The 18,786-nt window shown below is 43.6% G+C and overlaps 1 protein-coding gene across 6 annotated transcripts in view; it reads left to right on the forward strand.

The window, feature by feature from the left end:
• Window positions 1-447: 447 nt before the first annotated feature.
• Window positions 448-18,786, forward strand: part of TCP11L2 (t-complex 11 like 2) — a 42,899-nt gene continuing 24,560 nt past the window's right edge. The window contains exons 1-7 of one of the 6 annotated variants that reach the window (XM_050748630.1): window positions 1,404-1,862; window positions 4,945-5,033; window positions 6,585-6,731; window positions 6,829-7,020; window positions 10,081-10,216; window positions 14,101-14,221; window positions 17,379-17,599. In XM_050748630.1, the coding sequence (XP_050604587.1) occupies window positions 6,864-7,020; window positions 10,081-10,216; window positions 14,101-14,221; window positions 17,379-17,599 (635 nt within the window). In that variant the 5' untranslated portion in view covers window positions 1,404-1,862; window positions 4,945-5,033; window positions 6,585-6,731; window positions 6,829-6,863. Of the gene's footprint in view, window positions 572-1,403; window positions 1,863-4,944; window positions 5,034-6,584; window positions 6,732-6,828; window positions 7,021-10,080; window positions 10,217-14,100; window positions 14,222-17,378; window positions 17,600-18,786 lie in introns of those variants that run through there. The other 5 variants (XM_050748631.1, XM_050748626.1, XM_050748627.1 and 2 more) reach the window with 5 other exon arrangements.

Genomic DNA, 18,786 nt, shown 5'->3' on the forward strand with positions numbered 1-18,786 from the left:
GCCCCGCCCCCAGAGCCCCTGCTCGGCCCCCCGACCCCAGCACCCCCGCTCGGCCCCGCCCCCAGTGCTCCGTCAAGCCCCGCCCCCAACGCCCGGCGCTCCCGTCGGTGCGGCGGCCTCAGTTCCGTAAACACTTCTCTCCCCGCCCCCGGCAGCCCGGACCGCACCACTTGCCGCGCGGGGAGACCGTGCCGTCTCGCATCCGAAACACCCTCCCATCCGAGCTGTCCTCGGCTTCTCTGGTTTAAACATGACCAAGACTGTTTGTCTAATAGGTTCAGTCTGTGAGCGCTCGGCTATCGGAGCCTGAAGGGCCCTGGATCCCCTTGCCCCGTCGTGCCGTCGTCCCCCCGCTATCCGATTTTGTGATGGCCGCGCCGTGGCTGCCTCCCTAGAGTCCCTCAGGGCCCTTTAAATACCGCGTTGCGCGGGGGGGACGCTGGGGTTGGGGGGGTTGTTGGACTGGTGAGTTTTCGAGGTGATAGTGCTGTGCTCGGTGAGGGGACGCCCAGAGAGCCCTCACGCGGGATCACTCCGTCGCCGTTCTCCTCTTGTCTACGTGCTGGACCCGGTGCGTATCCTTCACGGGGAAGGCGTTGCCGGCTCGCAGGTGACCGGCCGGGGCCAACGGAGGGGACACTGCTGCAGCCCGAAGGCTCCTCCGCCCTATCTCGGAACTCCATGCTGGGACGGCGGGGCAGGGGCCATCAAGCTGGTCTCCTAATTCTTGTCTCACCACTCCACGTCCCCTTGTTTGACCTCGAACTGCCGTCCCGCGTGGCAGCGGGGAGCGGGGCACCGAGTGGCCGCCCCGCGTGTCGGGGTGGACACAGACTTCGGGCCCCGGAGGCCGCTTCGCCGCTGTTTAAATCCTGCTGGACAGGTACCAGCGGCATCCCGCCATCACTGCCCAGGGCACCCCCTTCCCCCGCACCCCTCGGCCGGGCTGGAGTGGGGAACTGAGCCAGGGTAGAGGCCGGGCGGGCCCGGCCGCGTGTGTTTGGAGTTTGTTGCCGTGGTTTCCCGGGCACTCGGCTCTGCCTCCGCCGTCCCCTCCCCCAAGGGTTTGTTTTGACAGGAAACGTGGTGCTGCTGGAGGGGAGGGGCGGCCAGAGGACATGGGCGAGGTCGTGCAGACTGCTGCTGCGTCCCCTTGCCGGGACCTTAGGTTAAGGGGAAGAGGTGGAGAAATGCCGATCGGGCCTGGGCTGGAACGCTGTACCCTCAGGGGTTGCTTGTGCTTCCCAAAGCTGCTACTGTAGGTGGCACCAGTGGGGGTAATAGCAATGATTTAAGGTGGCACATGGATGAACATGGTTACTTGTTTTCGTTACTATTAAGAAAATCTGTTCCATTAAGTAAGCAGTTTCACAATGACAGAATTTCCTTTTAAAATAAATACATTTAAATGCAAAAATCTAGCTAAGATAAAGAGACACGGTTAGTAAATTATAGCATAGGTAAGGAGGGAGATGTAGAAATAGTCATAAAGAGTGGTACTCAAATGACTGCAGTTTGGGAAAATCTTAGATGGTTGTCCTGCTACCTTAACTGTGAAGAAACTGAACAAGTTGTCCTTGTCCCCAGTGGGCGTCTCAGCACCCATGGTCACCAGCCCAATCAGGGACCTTGCTCTTCTTACCTGCCAACGGATAATGAGTTTATCTCAGTGGTTCCCACTTGAGGAGGCTCCCTTCTGTGGTCCTTTTCCTGTCTTCTCTAGGGATTTCATGCATCACCCTGACAGCCAGTGGAAATTGCCTGATTTGAAGAGGCCCAGGACCAAAGATACCCAGTCATGTGTGGATGCAGCTTCAATGCCATTTTGTGAGAGGTTGAGGGCCCCAGAAGGGGAAGCACAGGTATTAACAGAAAACAGACCAGCAAGTGTGGGAGGAGTGCTTTCAAATATGAAAAGTGCCTAGGAATCCTTCTCCCTGATGCTGTAATGCCATATGTAACGTGAACATCTGCTTTGTAGACAGTGACTGGCTTGTTGACTTTTATCTAGCTCTTTGTTGGTTCTAACTTGATGAAGACCAGTATTGTCTAGATGAATGGTGTAGGCCCCTATCCCTCTGCTCTATGGTTTTTGCTTTGCTGTGGATGAATAACTTTATTCTGCTCTATGGTTTTTGCTTTGCTGTGGATGAATAACTTTAGCACTGCTATTTGAGACTGATTCTAAAGCAGCATTTTGCAGAAGAGGGAAATTTTTCACATCATCTGCAACTTTTTTCTTCAGAGCCCAGACTTAGTCCTCTGACTCCCTTCCCTTTACTACACATATGCGAAGGCTTGTCCTTGCATCTGACCTTGATCTGGTCTTAAAGGATGGTACCCACTAGATGTTTCTTGAAGTTTCTTTTTTACATGAGCTAACCTTAATTGGATGGGTTCCATTCCTCAAGGCCCTGCTGGGTAATCTGAATATTTCACTCCAAAATGTTTATGACTGTAAGCAGTTAACCTTTTTGCTAACGTGGGGTTTAACTAGGGATTTTGTGGTGCATAAAGAATGGCTCCCTCCGAGAGGATTTTCTGTCACTGTAGCGGGGTGGTGGTGAATTGTTTTGGGTGACGAACTCCTTCGGTGATGCCCTTCACAGAATGGCACTTGAGCAGCCATACCAGGATAAGATCAGCTTGCTACCACGTGTGCGAGGGTCCACATGGTGATGGGTAGATCGATTTGCCAGTGGGAGTGGAAAGAGTGAGCAGCACACCAAATTTTCTCCAGCCATCCTGGAGTGGTAGAGAGCATGGGTTTCAGGGATCTGCTTCCTGGATTTGAGTTGTGCCTCTACGCTGCTGTGAATCACTGGGCAAGTAATGCAACCTCTCTGGGCCTCAGGATCTTATGATAAAATTGGAATGATACCTTAGCTAACAAGGTTATAATGAGGATTCAAGGAGATAAAATATATAAAGAACTTATCATAGAGCAGTTATTGATGGCTTATTATTGAGGTAGTAATAAGCACTCAGTGACTGTTAGCTGTAATTGTTATTATTTGCTACACGTGAGTTTCTTTAAGCTCCTGGAACTGTGGGTCTTTGCTAGTTTGAATTTTTGGTGCCTTGCAAATGCATTGAAGTAGGCACTGGGAATTGGAGAGGAGAGTCACAGCTTCCACCAGCAGCTTAAAATCTAGTGGGAGACAGATATGCACACAAGTGTAGTACTGTAAGTGACTGCATAATGGGAATATGAGTAATGTGAGTGAGGCAGAAAAGAAGGAAAACTCAAGGTGTCTTATGAATAGGAGTGTGGCGTAATTAGTTCATGCAACTATATTCATTGAGCTCCTGCTCTAGCCCAGGCAGTGTTCTAAGCTCTAGCTGGCTCATTTAGATGCAGTGAGTGTAGCTATCAGGGAAGGTTACTTCGAAGTTGGTGACATTAAATTTCAAATCTGAATGACAACAGGGAACCAACCACAAGGAGATCAGGGAGAGGAACATTTCACGGGGAGAGAATAGCAGGTGTGAGTGCCCTGAAATAGGAAGTTTGGCATGTCTGAGGAACCCAAAGAAGATCATGAGGGGTTAGTGGGAGAACACTGCAGAATGAGATGGGCAGAGTTAAGATCACAGAGGGTCGTAAACCATGGCCCAGAGACTTAGGAAAAGGGAACCCACCTAGGGATGAACTCTTAAAAAGGATTATGTTTTGCCTCTTCTGGAGGGCACTGTTCAAGAAGGACATCAGGACAAGTTTGACTGTCTAGAAGAGTTCTTGTAATAGAGTGGTATTTAAGTCATCACAGCGGTGGGCACAATCAAAATTTCAAAACTGCAAGAGGTTGGACTGTTCTGAATTTGAATCTTGAAGTTTCAGTTCAGCCCATCATCTTCTCTTTTAACCTTTCATTTGGAAATACTTTCAAACTTACAGATAAAGTTGCGAGAATAATACAAGGAATACCGTGTTGTGTACCTTTTACTCAGATGCACCTATTAACATTTTGCCCTATGTGCTTTATTATTTTTTCTCTTTCTCTTTCATTTGAATCATTTGAGAAAAAGTTGTATTATGTCATGGCCCTTTATTCCAAAATAGAAAAGCACAGTACGTTTCAACTTCAGTATATTTAACATTGGACAATAGACAATAGATTCAAATATTGTTAACAGTGTTATTGATTGACTGATACTGTCCTTTACAGCATTTTTGCTTCAGTACTGGATCCACTCTAGGATCACCTATTGCACTCAGTTATCAAGTGGTTTTTTTTTTTTTTTTTTTTTTCTTCTTTTTTTTCATCTGGAACATATTCTCAACCTTTCTTTGTTTTTTATGACATTACATTTTCGGGACTTGTAACTTCTTTTGTAAGAATAAAATAATAGTTGACATCCGTCAGGCACTTACTAGGGGCTTAAGAACTTGACAGATACTATTTCAGTTAATCTTCACAACACTTCTACAAGGTGGATACTATTATTGTCCCCATTTTACAAATGGTAAGTTCTCTGTTTCTAGTCAGTAAATAATCAAGAGGAGCCAGGATTGAGAACCCAGTCCACCTAGCTCCAGAGGCAATGTTCTTAACGACTTCAGTGACGTGTGTTATCATCAGTGTATCTTTGCAATCCTGAACCAGTGCAGAACTATTTGCAGATAGAGTTGCTGCAGAAAGGAAATAAGGAAGTAAAGCTGGACACAAGCTGAGGAATCACAAGCAAATTAAAAACCAATCTCCTGTCTATCTATAGTGAAATACAGTACTAGCCCCTTCAAGTCCTTGTACCCATTCACACCTCTTGAATGTCAGTAGTCTTACTACCATTCATTTATTCAACAATAAATATTTGAATGCTTGCTGCATTCCAGTGATTGGTTTCAGAAGAAATGACATAATATTGTATCTATTATCACAAAGTGATGGAATAATACAATAAAAAATGCAAATATGACAGTACTTAGTTTTCTTTGAATAGTGACCTGCTATCGTGTTGGAGGCTTTACTTGGAGTCATCTTCAGTCTTTTCTGTTGACTTTACCTTTGACCAGTGATTAAATTCTCCAGGTATGATGAGATGTGATGTTTCTGAAAAGTTGTTTGATTTACTTGTGAGTTGCAGTATCAAAAGTTAGGTAGATCTAAGTTTGCATAAGGAGTATTACCTTTCTTAAAGAAACAGCCTGGTTTCATGATCATCAGTCTAAGGGAGAATCCAAAATAGTTTTTAAAGCAGTCTAAATATCCTCAGTGCCTTTTGAATCGAGTAGCTTTGTCCCCAGGTGACTTACTTGGAAACTCAAGACCGAGAAAGGTAAGAGCAGGTATGAAGGAACTCACGGAAGAACATTCACACAGTGATGGGCCATTCACTCTTGGCTTTTGTCTGTCAAACAAGTGCCAAGAGTTCTGTTCCATGTTAACTACCAGCCTTGTTTGTCTGTTGAAGAACATGGTGTTATCCTGACCTAAAACTGTTCTTCCCTCCAGAGTGTTTAAGTCCTGAGGCAATGATATTAACAAGAAAAAGCAAATAATAGAAAACATTTGTATACTGTTTACTGTGTCAGTGACTGTTCCAAACACTCTGCATGTATTGAGTACCTGAAATCTCACACCAACCCTATGAATTAGGTATTCTTAGTAAGCCTGTATGAGGAAACAGACAATTTTTTAATAGAGTCATAATGGACATTTTGGCTTCAAATACAGGCTTCTGCTTGGATACACTAAGGCCCAGTTGTAATATGGAGGCGTATACCCACTAAACAAGTTTCTAAACATTTTTAAAATTTTCCATTGCAGCCCCTGTGTCAGGAACTCTACCTCCAGTGAATTGCTGGAAGAAAGTATAGTTACAAGTATAGTTACACATTATTAAGCATGCCTGGCATAAGCACATTTAATTTCTCAGAACTTCTAGTGATGCCTCATGGAACTCTGGGTTTGGAGCATCTTATATTCCTAGCTGAGGGAAACCTTATAACTGGCCCAACCTCTCAGAAAAATGTGCATAAAGTCACACGGCACATTAATGATGAACTCAGGTCACAAACCCTGGACTCCTGACTCCCAATTATTTTAATCTTTGCACTTTTCTGCCTTGTTAAATACAATTAAAAAACCAAGTGTGCTATCCAGCTAAAGTAGAAAAATGAAATGGACAGTTAAAACTATTAAGCTAGTTCATAAATTCTCATGGCTGGAAGCTCTTATTCATTTTCACTTGGAAAAGCAGCCAGAGCTCATTTGAGGCAACTGTAGTAGAGAAAAATTAAGAGCAGAGCATGCATAGCACAGTTGTTATATTACAGGGGAATAACTGGGGGAAAAAAAGACAAAGTGGAAACAAACTTTAAGATATTCAAATAAGAGCATGACAGGGAACTGGGAATTTTGACGTTTAAATCTAATAAGATAGGCTTAAGCAGTAAATTCTCTGCTCTAGGGCTTGGGCTTTGGCAGTACCAGGCTGGTTAACGTGTCGTGATATCAGCTTGCAAATGTTCTGGTTGAAGCTTACCAAATGAGATTCAGGGATTCTGATTTAGCTGACACTGAATGAATACTTGTCATATACTTGGCACTGGTCGTGGACAAGACACAATCTCTGCTAAGGAGATTCAGAAGTAGCCATGGGAAGAAAATAACAAGGAACTAATATACAAGGAGCTAAGTACTCACCTGGAAATGCAGGAGATGTGCTGCAGACATCCCAAGAGGAGTGCTGTTCACTTTGGCTAAAAGCAAGGCTTCCTGGAGAAGGTAGCATTTGCAAGAAATGCCATCAGTGGGACATCAAATGTTGGCAAAGAGAGAAAGCAAACTAGAACATTGATGCAGGGTCTGTTTGTCTGTGCAGGTGCTACCTTTTTACCCACACTTAAGTGACCCAAAATGCCCTTCAATGGCGAGAAGCAGTGTGTGGGAGAGGACCAGCCAAGCGATTCTGATTCTTCCCGGTTTTCCGAAAGCATGGCTTCGCTCAGTGACTGTGAGTGCTCCAGGCAGAGCTTTACAAGTGACTCCTCCAGCAAATCCAGCTCTCCTGCTTGTGAGTCAATGGGGGAGCAGGGGTTGAGGGTGGCGGGGCTACTTCTAGATATGTGTTGGATCTGAAAACTCAGAAATGCCTGAGAGCAACAGACTTCCCCTCCTTTCTAGATGCCCCAGAATAGCGCTGCAGGGGCACTGCAGCTTTCCTGGACACATGCTCAGAAATAAATAGCCACTAAAGTTTACAACCTGCTGATTTTTATTTTGATCACTGCCTCCGATCTGCTTCGGTCTGACGATAAAGCAGGACTTCAACCTCGTCTGTCTTTTCTCCTTGAGATTACTTCTTAGATCCCCGCTCAAGGATAAATTCAAATTGGTCTTTTCTGAGTATTCCTGATTTACACTGAAGGAAACTGGTCTTCATTGAAAGGTCAGGAAGGAAGTGAAATAATCTAAAGGGTTTCATGTTGATTTCAAAAAATATTGTGCAAATCACCCCAGGAAGGTAACCACAAGGAGAATTACTACATTAGGGGTGTGAGAAAGAGTTAAAAGAGAGGTCACAGCAAAAGGAGATATCTTTTTCCCGTTTTTGGGTGTAGAAACTAGAGATGTGTAAAGCAGATGTGTTTGGCTTTTTTTTTAATTGGCGCTTTATTTAGTAAGTATAACACCTTTAACTGGCAAAGCAAATGCAGGAAAAAGCAACTAATGTTTAATATGCTGAACTGTCCACTTCTTACAAATTGCTTTATTTGTGTTTTAAATTTTTACATTTTTATTTTTTAAAACTTAGAAAATACGTAAGAATAGAGAAAAGAAAACATTGCCTATGATATCACCCAAAGACGACAGCGGGCAGTGCTTTGCCGTATCTTTATCCTTCACATAGACATATGTATGTATATATGTGTGGACTCTTCTTGCTTAGTATTATAACTAAAACGTTTACTCATGATTACATGTTTTTGAAACATTGGTTTTATGAATACCTATTACTTCATCAAGTGAATATACGGTAAACTTAACCATTGATTCATCATTGGACATTTAGTTAGTTTCCTTTTTTTTTTGCTGTTACAAATAGTGCTTTATGAACATCTTAGTTCATGAAGCCTTTCTGGAAAGTCTTTTGGATATCACTGGATTATTGGACCAAAGTATATAGACATTTTTAAGGAGAATCCTGAGTCAGACCTGGCAAAAGAAATTAACAGCAGCCACCCCAGGTTTCTGTGCCTTTTCTCACTCTTTATACTGTATGTGGGGTTGGCACATCTGACACCGGGGTACCTAGACATCCTGAAGAAGGGTTTTACCAATTCTGTGCATCACCTTTCTTTTCTTCCTCCTCTTTCCCTGATCCTCCTCCTCATTTCCTAAAAATTAGGTAGCCAGGCGCAGTGACTCACGCCTGTAATCCCAGCACTTTGAGTGGCTGAGGCAGGCGAATCACCTGAGGTCAGGAGTTCAAGACCACCTGGCCAACATGGTAAAACCCCATCTCTACTAAAAATACAAAAATAAGCTGAGCATGGTGGCATGCACCTCTAGTCCTAGCTACTCGGGAGGCTGAGGCAGAAGAATCACTTGAACCTGGGAGGTGGAGATTGCAGTGAGTCAAGATTTCACCATTGCACTCCAGCCTGGGTGACAGAGCAAGACTCCATCTTGAGAAAAAATAATAAATTAGGTAGTAAAGTATTTCCTGTCACTGCTATTGTTTGACATTATGATTTTAATTAAAAGAACCTAAGATTTCCAACAGTGATTTTAAAAAGACATAATTTATTAGAATAGTTTCTTAGTATAATCTTTAGAAATAACTCAAATTCTTCATTTACTACTTCCTACTGAGAAGTACAATATCCGGCTTCTCAGATTTATTCTATTTTACTTTTAATTATGTAAATTTATTGAGTTCTTACTATTTTCTTAAATTATCTCATTCAGTCACCTCAGGCCAACCCCGTGAGGAGGAAGGCTATGCCTCAGTGAAATCCAATGATAAATACCAATTGGCAAAACTTAGAGTGAACCTGAGCATTTATACTATACCGCCTATACATTTAAAAATTATAGTTTTTGGCCAGGCGCGGTGGCTCACACCTGTAATTTCAGCACTTTGGCCAAGGCAGGCGAATCATCTGAGGTCAGGAGTTCGAGACCAGCCTGGCCAACATGGCAAAACACCATCTCTAATAAAAATACAAAAATTAGCCAGGCGTGGTGACACGTGCCTGTAATCCAGCTACTTGAGAGGCTGAGGCAGGAGAATCGCTTGACCCCAGGAGGTGGAGGTTGCAGTGAGCTGAGATTGCACCACTGCACTCCAGCCTGGCAACAAAGTGAGACTCCATCTCAAATAAATAAATAAATAAATAAATATTATAGTTCTAAAAATCAGTTATTTCATATTGAGTCTACTTAATGAGACTTCTGAATTATAGAATAAAAATAATTTTATCAATTTCCTATATAATACATGTAAGTGCAGGTTTCAATGGGCACTAAAAATGAGGTAATTTTTTTTTTCCTTTTTGAGGTAGAGTCTCGCTCTGTCGCCCAGGCTGGGGTGCAGTGGCGCAGTCTCAGCTCACTGCAAGCTCCGCCTCCTGGGTTCACGCCATTCTCCTGCCTCAGCCTCCCGAGTAGCTGGGACTACAGGCGCCCGCCACCACGCCCAGCTAATTTTTTTCTATTTTTAGTGGAGATGGGGTTTTACCATGTTAGCCAGGATGGTCTCGATCTCCTGACCTCACGATCCGCCAGCCTCAGCCTCCCAAAGTGCTGGGATTACAGGCGTGAGCCACTGCGCCCGGCCTGGTAATTTAATTTTTGAAAGTAACTTATAATGGGCCTATATTAATAAGATGGTCTCAGAAATATTTGAGACAATGTTATCAAATATGGTAACTGAAGCTATTGAAGGAGTTCTTAAATTTTTGAAGCCTTTATTAAGTGAGGGAATTCAGCTCTTTTAATATATAGTCTCCTTACTTATAAAACTCTGAAGTCTGTACATTCTGATAAATTAAACCTTATCTGCATCAGGAGGCTTCATTGGATGACAACTTTTCTTCCACAACATTAACTGGCTTTTTTTTTCTTTCAGCAACAAGCCCTCCAAGAGTTGTAACATTTGACGAAGTGATGGCTGCAACAAGGAACTTATCAAACTTGACTCTTGCTCACGAGATTGCTGTAAATGAGAATTTTCAATTGAAACAAGAGGCCCTCCCAGAAAACAGGTAACCTGGGGACATTTGTTATATGTAAACTGTGCTGAAGATTGTGTGTGTGTGTGTGTGTGTGTGTGTGTGTGTGTGTGTGTGTGTGAGAGAGAGAGAGAGAGAGAGACATACTCACACTGATTCCTGGAAGTTCTTGTATAATATCCTCGGGGTAAACATTTAGTTCTCTAACAAGGTTCTTATACTTGTTTTAAAAAAATTCTGGCTGGGTGTGGTAGCTCACACCTGTAAACCCAGCACTTTGGGAGGTGGAGGCAGGAGGATTCCTTGAAGCCAGGAGTTTGAGACTGGCCTGGGCACCAAAGCAAGACCCCATCTCTACAAAAAATAAAAATAAAAATAGTATCCGGCATGGTGGCATGAGCCTGTAATTACAGCTACCCAAGAGAATGAGTCAAGAAGATCATTTGAGCCCAGGAGTTTAGGGACTGCAGTGAGCTGTCATGCCACTACACTCCAGCCTGGGTGACACAGCAAGACCCTATCTCGAAAAAAAAAAAAAAAAAAAAATTCCTGTTTGTGACCAGCTTGGCCAACATGGTGAAACCTCATCTCTACTAAAAATACAAAAATTAGCCGGGCATGGTGGTGGGGCATCTGTAATCCTAGCTACTTGGGAGGCTGAGGCAGGAGAATTGCATGAACCCAGGAGTTGGAGATTTCAGTGAGCCGAGATTGCACCACTGCACCACAGCCTGGGCGACAGAGTGAGACTCCATCTCAAAAAAAAAAAAATTCCCCGAGGATACATATTACCCATAATCTTTAGAACTCAGTTTAGCCGGGCGCGGTGGCTCACGCCTATAATCCCAGCACTTTAGGAGGCCGAGGCGGGCGGATCACGAGGTCAGGAGATCGAGACCATCCTGGCTAACACGGTGAAACCCCGTCTCTACTAAAAATGCAAAAAATTAGCCGGGCGAGGCGGCGGGCGCCTGTAGTCCCAGCTACTCGGGAGGCTGAGGCAGGAGAATGGCGGGAACCCGGGAGGCGGAGCTTGCAGTGAGCCGAGATCGCGCCATTGCACTCCAGCCTGGGCGACTAAGCGAGACTCTGTCTCAAAAAAAAAAAAAAAAAAAAAAAAGAACTCAGTTTATATGTCACTTCCTGAGGGAAACTTTTTCTGACATTCCTGAACCCCCTAGACTACAATTAATCCCTTTGCTAGAGACACCTGTGGCCCTTGCTGCCTCCCTTTTGTTAAGAGGTCTTATAATTTTGTTTGATGTCCATCTTCCCCACTTGATTGAAATGCATCATTTATGGAGGAGCTATGTCTGTACTGTTTGTTGCTGTATCCTTATTGTCTAGCATAGTGCCGGACATACAGTACAGGCTCAAGAAATATTTGCAGATTGATTTATTGAAAACTGATATTCAGGTTCTGAAGAATAAATAAATGCACCTGAACGGTCAAAGTGCTAAAAGTAGGCAATCCAGAAATGTCTGGAAATGGGAGTCACAGCTGCAAGAGGTACTTCCTGGTTAACCTCGCTCTCGGACCTCTAGTTGGAGCCACCCCTTTGGATCCTACTTCAGCCTTTTTAGAGTCAGTGGCTCACAGGTTTCCTGGGACAAAGAGGAGAAGAGGCTTGAGACTATTATTACAGATCAATCATCTTTAGAAGCAAAGTTGGTTCATGGATTGAATTTTCAGCCTTGCAGTACCAATTATGAATCCTGAGGCATTCGATCAGTTAAGACAACTGAGAATATTTGATCCCATTCAGAACTTTTTCATTTGTTTTAAAGCAGGAAAAGTAAAGGAAGTCAATGTAATAATTTTTCTTCTTTAAAAAGTGGATCATAGTCCTCCTGGGGATGTTGTTCATATAATATGAACATTTTTTAAGCTTGCCATCTATTGTGAGCATATCTGTTTGGTTTCCTTTGGTAACTGCATTTCTCCATGACCCTTGATACCAGCTCTACTGCTACAACCCTAGGCTAGGCCACCATCATCTCTGGCCTGGACCCTTTCAGTCCTAACTGGTTGCCCTGTCTCCATTCTTAGCCCCCCACAGTTCATCTTCCATACCCACACAGTAGCCTTAATGATCTTTTTAAAGAATAAGCTATATTAGATGATTTCTTTGCCAGAAACCCTTCAGTGGTTTTCAGTTACTCAGAGACTAAAAATCTAAGTGTTTCCGTATGGCCTGGATGGCCCCACTCCCCTGACCCTGTCTCAGTGCTGTCTCTCCTGCTTGCTGTGCTTCAGCCACACTGGCTTCCTTTCTGACCTCAGGGTTCACCAACCTGGATCTTGTCTCAGAAACTTTGTTCCTCTGACTTCTCCTTTTTGAATGTTCTTTTCCCAGATATTAGACGTTCAATAAACATTTATTGACTAATACAAATGAATGTTTTTTTGAGACGGAGTCTCATTTTAAAGTTAAAATTTGTATTTTGTATGAAGCAAAGCAAAAGACAGGGCATATCTGTACTTTAAATTCAAAAGTGGCGAGTACAGGCCATAGTGAAGGCACTTTAGGCTCAGACAGACCCTGGGGTTTGAATCCTGGCTTTGCTGAGACCATACCTGAACCTCATGCTTCCCAAGAATAAGGTGGGGGCTACACTACTCACTTCAAATGCATGCTCACTAGCATAAAAGTGCCTTGCACATAAATACTTTGATACTATGAAAAATATTAATCTCTCTTACCTTCAGTTTCTGCCGTGGCTAGAAAATGTGAGCAAGGGAAACAAAGTACAGAGTTAGGACACATTGCCTTTGTTTATTAAAGTTTTATCTGGGCGTGGTGGCTCATACCTGTAATCCCAGCACTTTGAGAGGCTGAGGCGGGCAGATCACCTGAGATCAGGAGTTCAAGACCAGCCTGCCCAATGTGGTGAAACCCTGTTTCTACTAAAAATACAAAAATTAGCTGGGTGTGGTGGTGCACGCCTGTAATGCCAGCTACTTGGGAGGCTAAGGCATGAGAATCACCTGGACCTGGGAGGCAGAGGCCGCAGTAAGCTGAGATTGCGCCCCTGCACTCCAGCCTGGGCGACAGAGTGAGACTCCATCTCAAAAAAAAAAAAAAGAGATATAATTATCAAATTATGAATTCATTCACCATGCATTTGTCAAGCACTCACTATATATCAGGCACTGTGCTAGGCACAATGGTAAGTACCTACATGAAGGTCTTATGGCCTCTGCTTGGGAAAGGTATATAGCTCTGTGGGAAAACAGCCTCGTCAGTAATTACAGTGGAGGGATGTGGTTTTCTAAAAGCTGTTGCTAAATGGTATAGGAGTGAGGTAGGAATGTGTATTTTAATGTGCACCTATTTTAAGGGATTGACATAAGGGGTGAAGCAAGGTGGCCACTTATTCTATTGTGAGCGCTTCCTCAGAAGGCTTCTATTTCGGCAGTTTGGTCTGGCTAACTTTAAATGGGACACCTAAGCTGAAGTTGGCAGGCATTCAAATGCATGTGCCCTTGGGGCCAATCTGTTCTATTCCATGCCATGAAATTTCAGCTGGTGAGGAAGAGCAACTTTGCCATCTCATCCCAAAAATGTAGAACAAGTCTAAAGATCTGAATAGAAGGATAGCTACATAAATTATGAAATCTCTTTAGGACAGAATTTTATGAAGTTATTGAAAGCATTTTCAAGGTCTAGGGGAAACAGGACAGAATGTTAAATGAAAAGTATATATTTTGCATATATGCGCTTAGCTATGTTAAAATAATGCATTCAACAAGAAAAATATTAAAAGATTAATAATGGGATTAAGGACAATTCTGGTTTTTTTTTTTTTTTTTTTTTTTTTTTACATTTTATAAGATTTCTACAATGAGGATATTTCTTTTATAATCAGCAAAAAATGATGCTTATTTTAAAAAACAATTCATTTTATTGCCATAGTTTGGCTGGTCGAGTGAAGCACATTGTTCACCAGGCCTTCTGGGACGTCTTGGATTCAGAACTAAATGCTGACCCTCCTGAGTTTGAACATGCCATCAAACTGTTTGAAGAAATCAGAGAGGCAAGTTGCTGTGTTGTCTGTGTCAGTTAGCGTCTTGCTCCAGGTGGGCTGCCATAACAGACTGGCATAGCCTGGGTGGCTTGTAAACAGTAGAAATTTACTTCTCACAGTACCGGAGGCTGGGAAGTCCAAGATCAAAGCACCAGCAGATTTGGCATCTGGTGAGGGCTCACTCCCTGATTCATAGATGGTGCCTTCTTGCTGTGTCCTCACATGGCAGAAAGTGCAGAGAAGCTCTTTAGGGTCTTTTTGTTGTTGTTTTGTTTAGAGACGGAGTCTCACTCTGTTGCCCAGGCTGGGGTGTGGTGGCACAATCTCGGCTCACGGCAACCTCTGCCTCCCAGGTTCAAGTGATTCTCCTGCCTCAGCCTCCCGAGTATCTGGGACTATAGGTGTGTGCCACCACACCTAGCTAATTTTTTTATATTTTCAATAGAGACGGGGTTTCACTGTGTTAGCCAGGATGGTCTTAATCTCCTGACCTCATGATTTGCCCGCCTTGGCCTCCCAAAGTGCTGGGATTACAGGTGTGAGCCACCGCGCCCAGCCTAGGGTCTCTTTTATAAGGGTACAGTTCCATTCATATGGACCTTACCCTTATGACTTAATCACCTCCCAAAGGCCCCACCTTCTAATACCATTCCATTCGGGATTGGGTTTCAACATACGAATTTGGGGACAGAGGAAAACACAAATATTGAAAGTATAGCAGTTTTTTTTCCCCCAAAGATTGTTGTATGTCCTTTAGTACTGGCCACGTTTTTTCAAAAAAGGATCAAATTCACTGACAGGGTTTCCCCTGCGCCTCCTGGAGTAGAGTGAAGGCTGGGAAAATAGTGCTGTGGACACAGCTTAGGGTGATGCTAAAGGGTAGAGGCTCTAGAGTTAGATTGTTGTCCTGGTTTAGTGATAGGTTCCCTCTTTAAGTTTCTCTTTCCTGAGTACTTCTAGGGTAGTCACAAGAACTAAATGAGGTGACAGTTGTAATGCTAGCCAACATTTACAAGGCACTTGTACTACAGTGTTCATTTCTTATCAGAATGCTGTGCAGTAGTTGCTCCTGTTATTCTTATTTATTTAAAAAAACAAGTTTTCTGACTCATGCAGGGTCACACAGCTTTGAGGGATAGAGAGGGACTTGAACTGAGCCACACTGGCTCAGAGCGCAGGCTCCTAAGCATGTGCTGTGTGGATAAGCACAGTGTCGTCTGTTAACTGAATAATCAATAAATAGGCTGCTCATATATAATAAATATTCTATGTGTAAAATATACTTAATAGACCCTATGGGATATTTTCATCTATCCTTTTTTTAAAGAGTTCTTTTAGAGCTATGGTCTGCAACTTGTTCTTTTGTCCCTGAACTTTTACCTGTAGATGTTTTGAAATGCAGCAGATCCTCGCATCCTATTGATTTGTTCAATGTTTTTTCTTTACAATGTTGATAAGCAAAAAGATAGATTCCAGCCAGGCGGTGGCTCACGCCTGTAATCCCAGCACTTTTGGAGGCCCAGGTGGGCGGATCACAAGGTCAGGGGATCGAGACCATCCTGGCCAACATGTTGACCCCATCTGTAACTAAAAATACAAAAATTAGCTGGGTGTGGTGGTGCACACTTGTAATCCCAGCTACTCAGGAGGCTGAGGCAGGAGAATTGCTTGAATCTGGGAGTCGGAGATTGCAGTGAGCCGAGATCGTGCCACTGCACTCCAGCCTGATGACAGAGTGAGACTCCATCTCAAAAAAAAAAAAAAGAAAGAAAAAGTAAAAAGATAGATTCCTAGCTGGGGCTGCCGTCTGTGTGGAGGTTGTATGATCTCCCCATGTCTGCATAGCTTTTCTTTGGGTACTCTGGTTTCCTCCCTCATCCCAAAGATATGCATGTTAAGTTCATTGACAAGTCTAAATGGTCTCAGTCTGAGTGAGTGTGGGTGTATGAGTGAGTGCATCCTGCAGTGGGATGGCATCCTGTCCCAGGCTGGTTCCTGCCTTATGCTCTGAGCTGCCATGGTAGGCTCCGGCCACTTGCATCCCTGAACTGGAGTAAGCAGGTTGGAAAATGAATGAATACAAGTTATTGTAACATAAAAATTCATAAAGTATTCGATAATCATACAGATGCACAACAATAAACAATGTGCTATGAAAGTGCTCAGTGAGGCCGGGCGCGGTGGCTCAAGCCTGTAATCCCAGCACTTTGGGAGGCCGAGACGGGCGGATCACGAGGTCAGGAGATCGAGACCATCCTGGCTAACACAATGAAACCCCGTCTCCACTAAAAATAAAAAAAAATTAGCCAGGCGTGGTGGCGGCGCCTGTAGTCCCAGCTACTCAGGAGGCTGAGGCAGGAGAATGGCGGGAACCCGGGAGGCGGAGCTTGCAGTGAGCCGAGATCACGCCACTGCACTCCAGCCTGGGCGACAGAGCGAGACTCCGCCTCAAAAAAAAAAAAAAAAAAAAAAAAAAAAAAAGAAAGTGCTCAGTGAGCCTATCATAATTACTATTTATTTTTGAACTGTGTGGTGGTAGGTGGTGTTCCTTAACAGTTTTTGTTTGCAAACATTTCTTCCCCAATTTAACATACCACCATGGCAGCTGTCACTCATTGATTCACCAAAAATTGGGTAAATCATTCTCTTGTTTTTATTAATTTTTCTTGTATGTATAGCTCACATTTATCTCAGTGTTTAATATTAGAAGTGTTTGGGGTCTTTATTGAGAAGTTTGGTGATTTTTTTTTGTGACCAGAAATATGCCATAGAAACTTAACCGTTGTTTATATCAATTAGCCTATAGTAAAACTGGTTTCATTATATATCATTTCACTTAAAGTTGCAATTTCCAGGAACCTGTCAGCAATGTGAAGTAAGGACTTACTGTGCTTTCAAAAATCTTGCTTCCTTGCTAGCTGTTTTTATTCTTACAGGAGCAGGAATTTCCCATGGTGGGGGCACTTTAATTCAGAAGATAGACCTTTCTTTTTAGAGTTGAGACACTGGAATGCTCCTCTGATCCACCATGCAGTCAGTGTCAACTTCTGTGGCATGTAAGGCACTAAAATGTGGGCAAAGGGCTTGGTCATCTAGACACTGAGGTGAAAAGTGACAGCTTTTATTCACATCATGATGCTGTTAATTTTTATTTGTTTCTCTGTAGATTCTTCTCTCTTTTCTGACTCCCGGTGGCAACCGGCTTCGCAACCAGATCTGTGAAGTTTTGGACACAGACCTCATTAGGCAGCAGGCTGAGCACAGTGCTGTTGACATCCAAGGCCTGGCCAACTATGTCATCAGTACGATGGGAAAGCTGTGTGCTCCCGTGCGAGATAACGATATCAGAGAGTTAAAGGCTACTGGCAACATCGTGGAGGTGCTGAGGTTAGCACTTTTGCTGTTTGCATTTCCTAGAGTATCTTTGAGTTCATTCAGAAGGGAAGTTGGGCATCGGTGAACACAGAATAACAACTAGTACCCCAAATAAATTACTGACCTTAGAAGAAAACCATATAAGCAGAGACCATGTCAATTATTTACTGTATGCAGAGAGTTTTCACATAGAATGATCTGACAAGGTTGTTAGTTGGCACATAGTGGGCCCTGGAGATGCAGTGATGAAAAAGACAGATATAATCCCTGATTCCGGGAGTCTAATGGGGAGAGAGACCTTGAACAATTAATTACAGTTGTGATAAGTGGAAGGGGAGGTAGAGGGTCTTAACAGAGTCTCCGACAAGGGACCTAATCTGGTCGAGGCTTCTTTATTAGTTACGGTCACTAGCTGCTATAACATGTAAACTCTAAATTCTCAGTGGTTTATCCAATAAAAGTTTGTTTCTCACTGATGTCGCAGTCCAATTCAGGGGTCCTTGATCAGACAACTCTCCACATCTCATCCAAGGACCCAACCTCCTTTGCTTGGCTCTACCCTTGCTCAGGTCCTTAGAGTCCTCTCCTTTCAGCTGGCAAATGGGAAAGAGACCATGGGGGAGACATATGTAATATATAGCCACCTCAGCCCCGAAGTGACACATTCCCTTTGACCATGACTAGTCACATGATCCCACCTAGATTGAAAGGGGAGTTGAGAAGGGTAGTCACAGCCTGGAAAGACTTTTCACAGCCACAAATCTGCACTGCGGGGAGGGAGCACGGGCCTTTAGTGGTCAGCCAGCCACGTCTGCTGGAGCTTCTCTGAGGAAGTGGGGTGCATATTATGTCACGAGGATCTCATCTGGCCACATAGATGACAACTTCCTTGTGATCTAAGAGGAAAGAAGAGTCTGCCACACTTTTTGCCATTGAAGTGGACTTTTCTTCTTTTTTGTGTGTGGTGGCCACATTGAGAATTGAGTTTGATGTAAATGTTTTGGAAAGGTAGGAGAAAGACCAGTCTGCATGTAGTGGGTAATTTACTTTGTGATCTTGGGCAGGTTGATCGACTCTCAAAGTGACAGTCTCTGTCGAACGGGTGTTAGGTACCCTTAGAGTCGTGCTTGGCTCTGGCAGATTGTAATTCCTCAGTTATGGGATCCTTGCTTCTAGTTGTCTTATTACCCTAGTACAAT

This window comes from Macaca thibetana, chromosome 11, assembly GCF_024542745.1.
Source record: "Macaca thibetana thibetana isolate TM-01 chromosome 11, ASM2454274v1, whole genome shotgun sequence".
Taxonomy (NCBI): Eukaryota; Metazoa; Chordata; class Mammalia; order Primates; family Cercopithecidae; genus Macaca; species Macaca thibetana.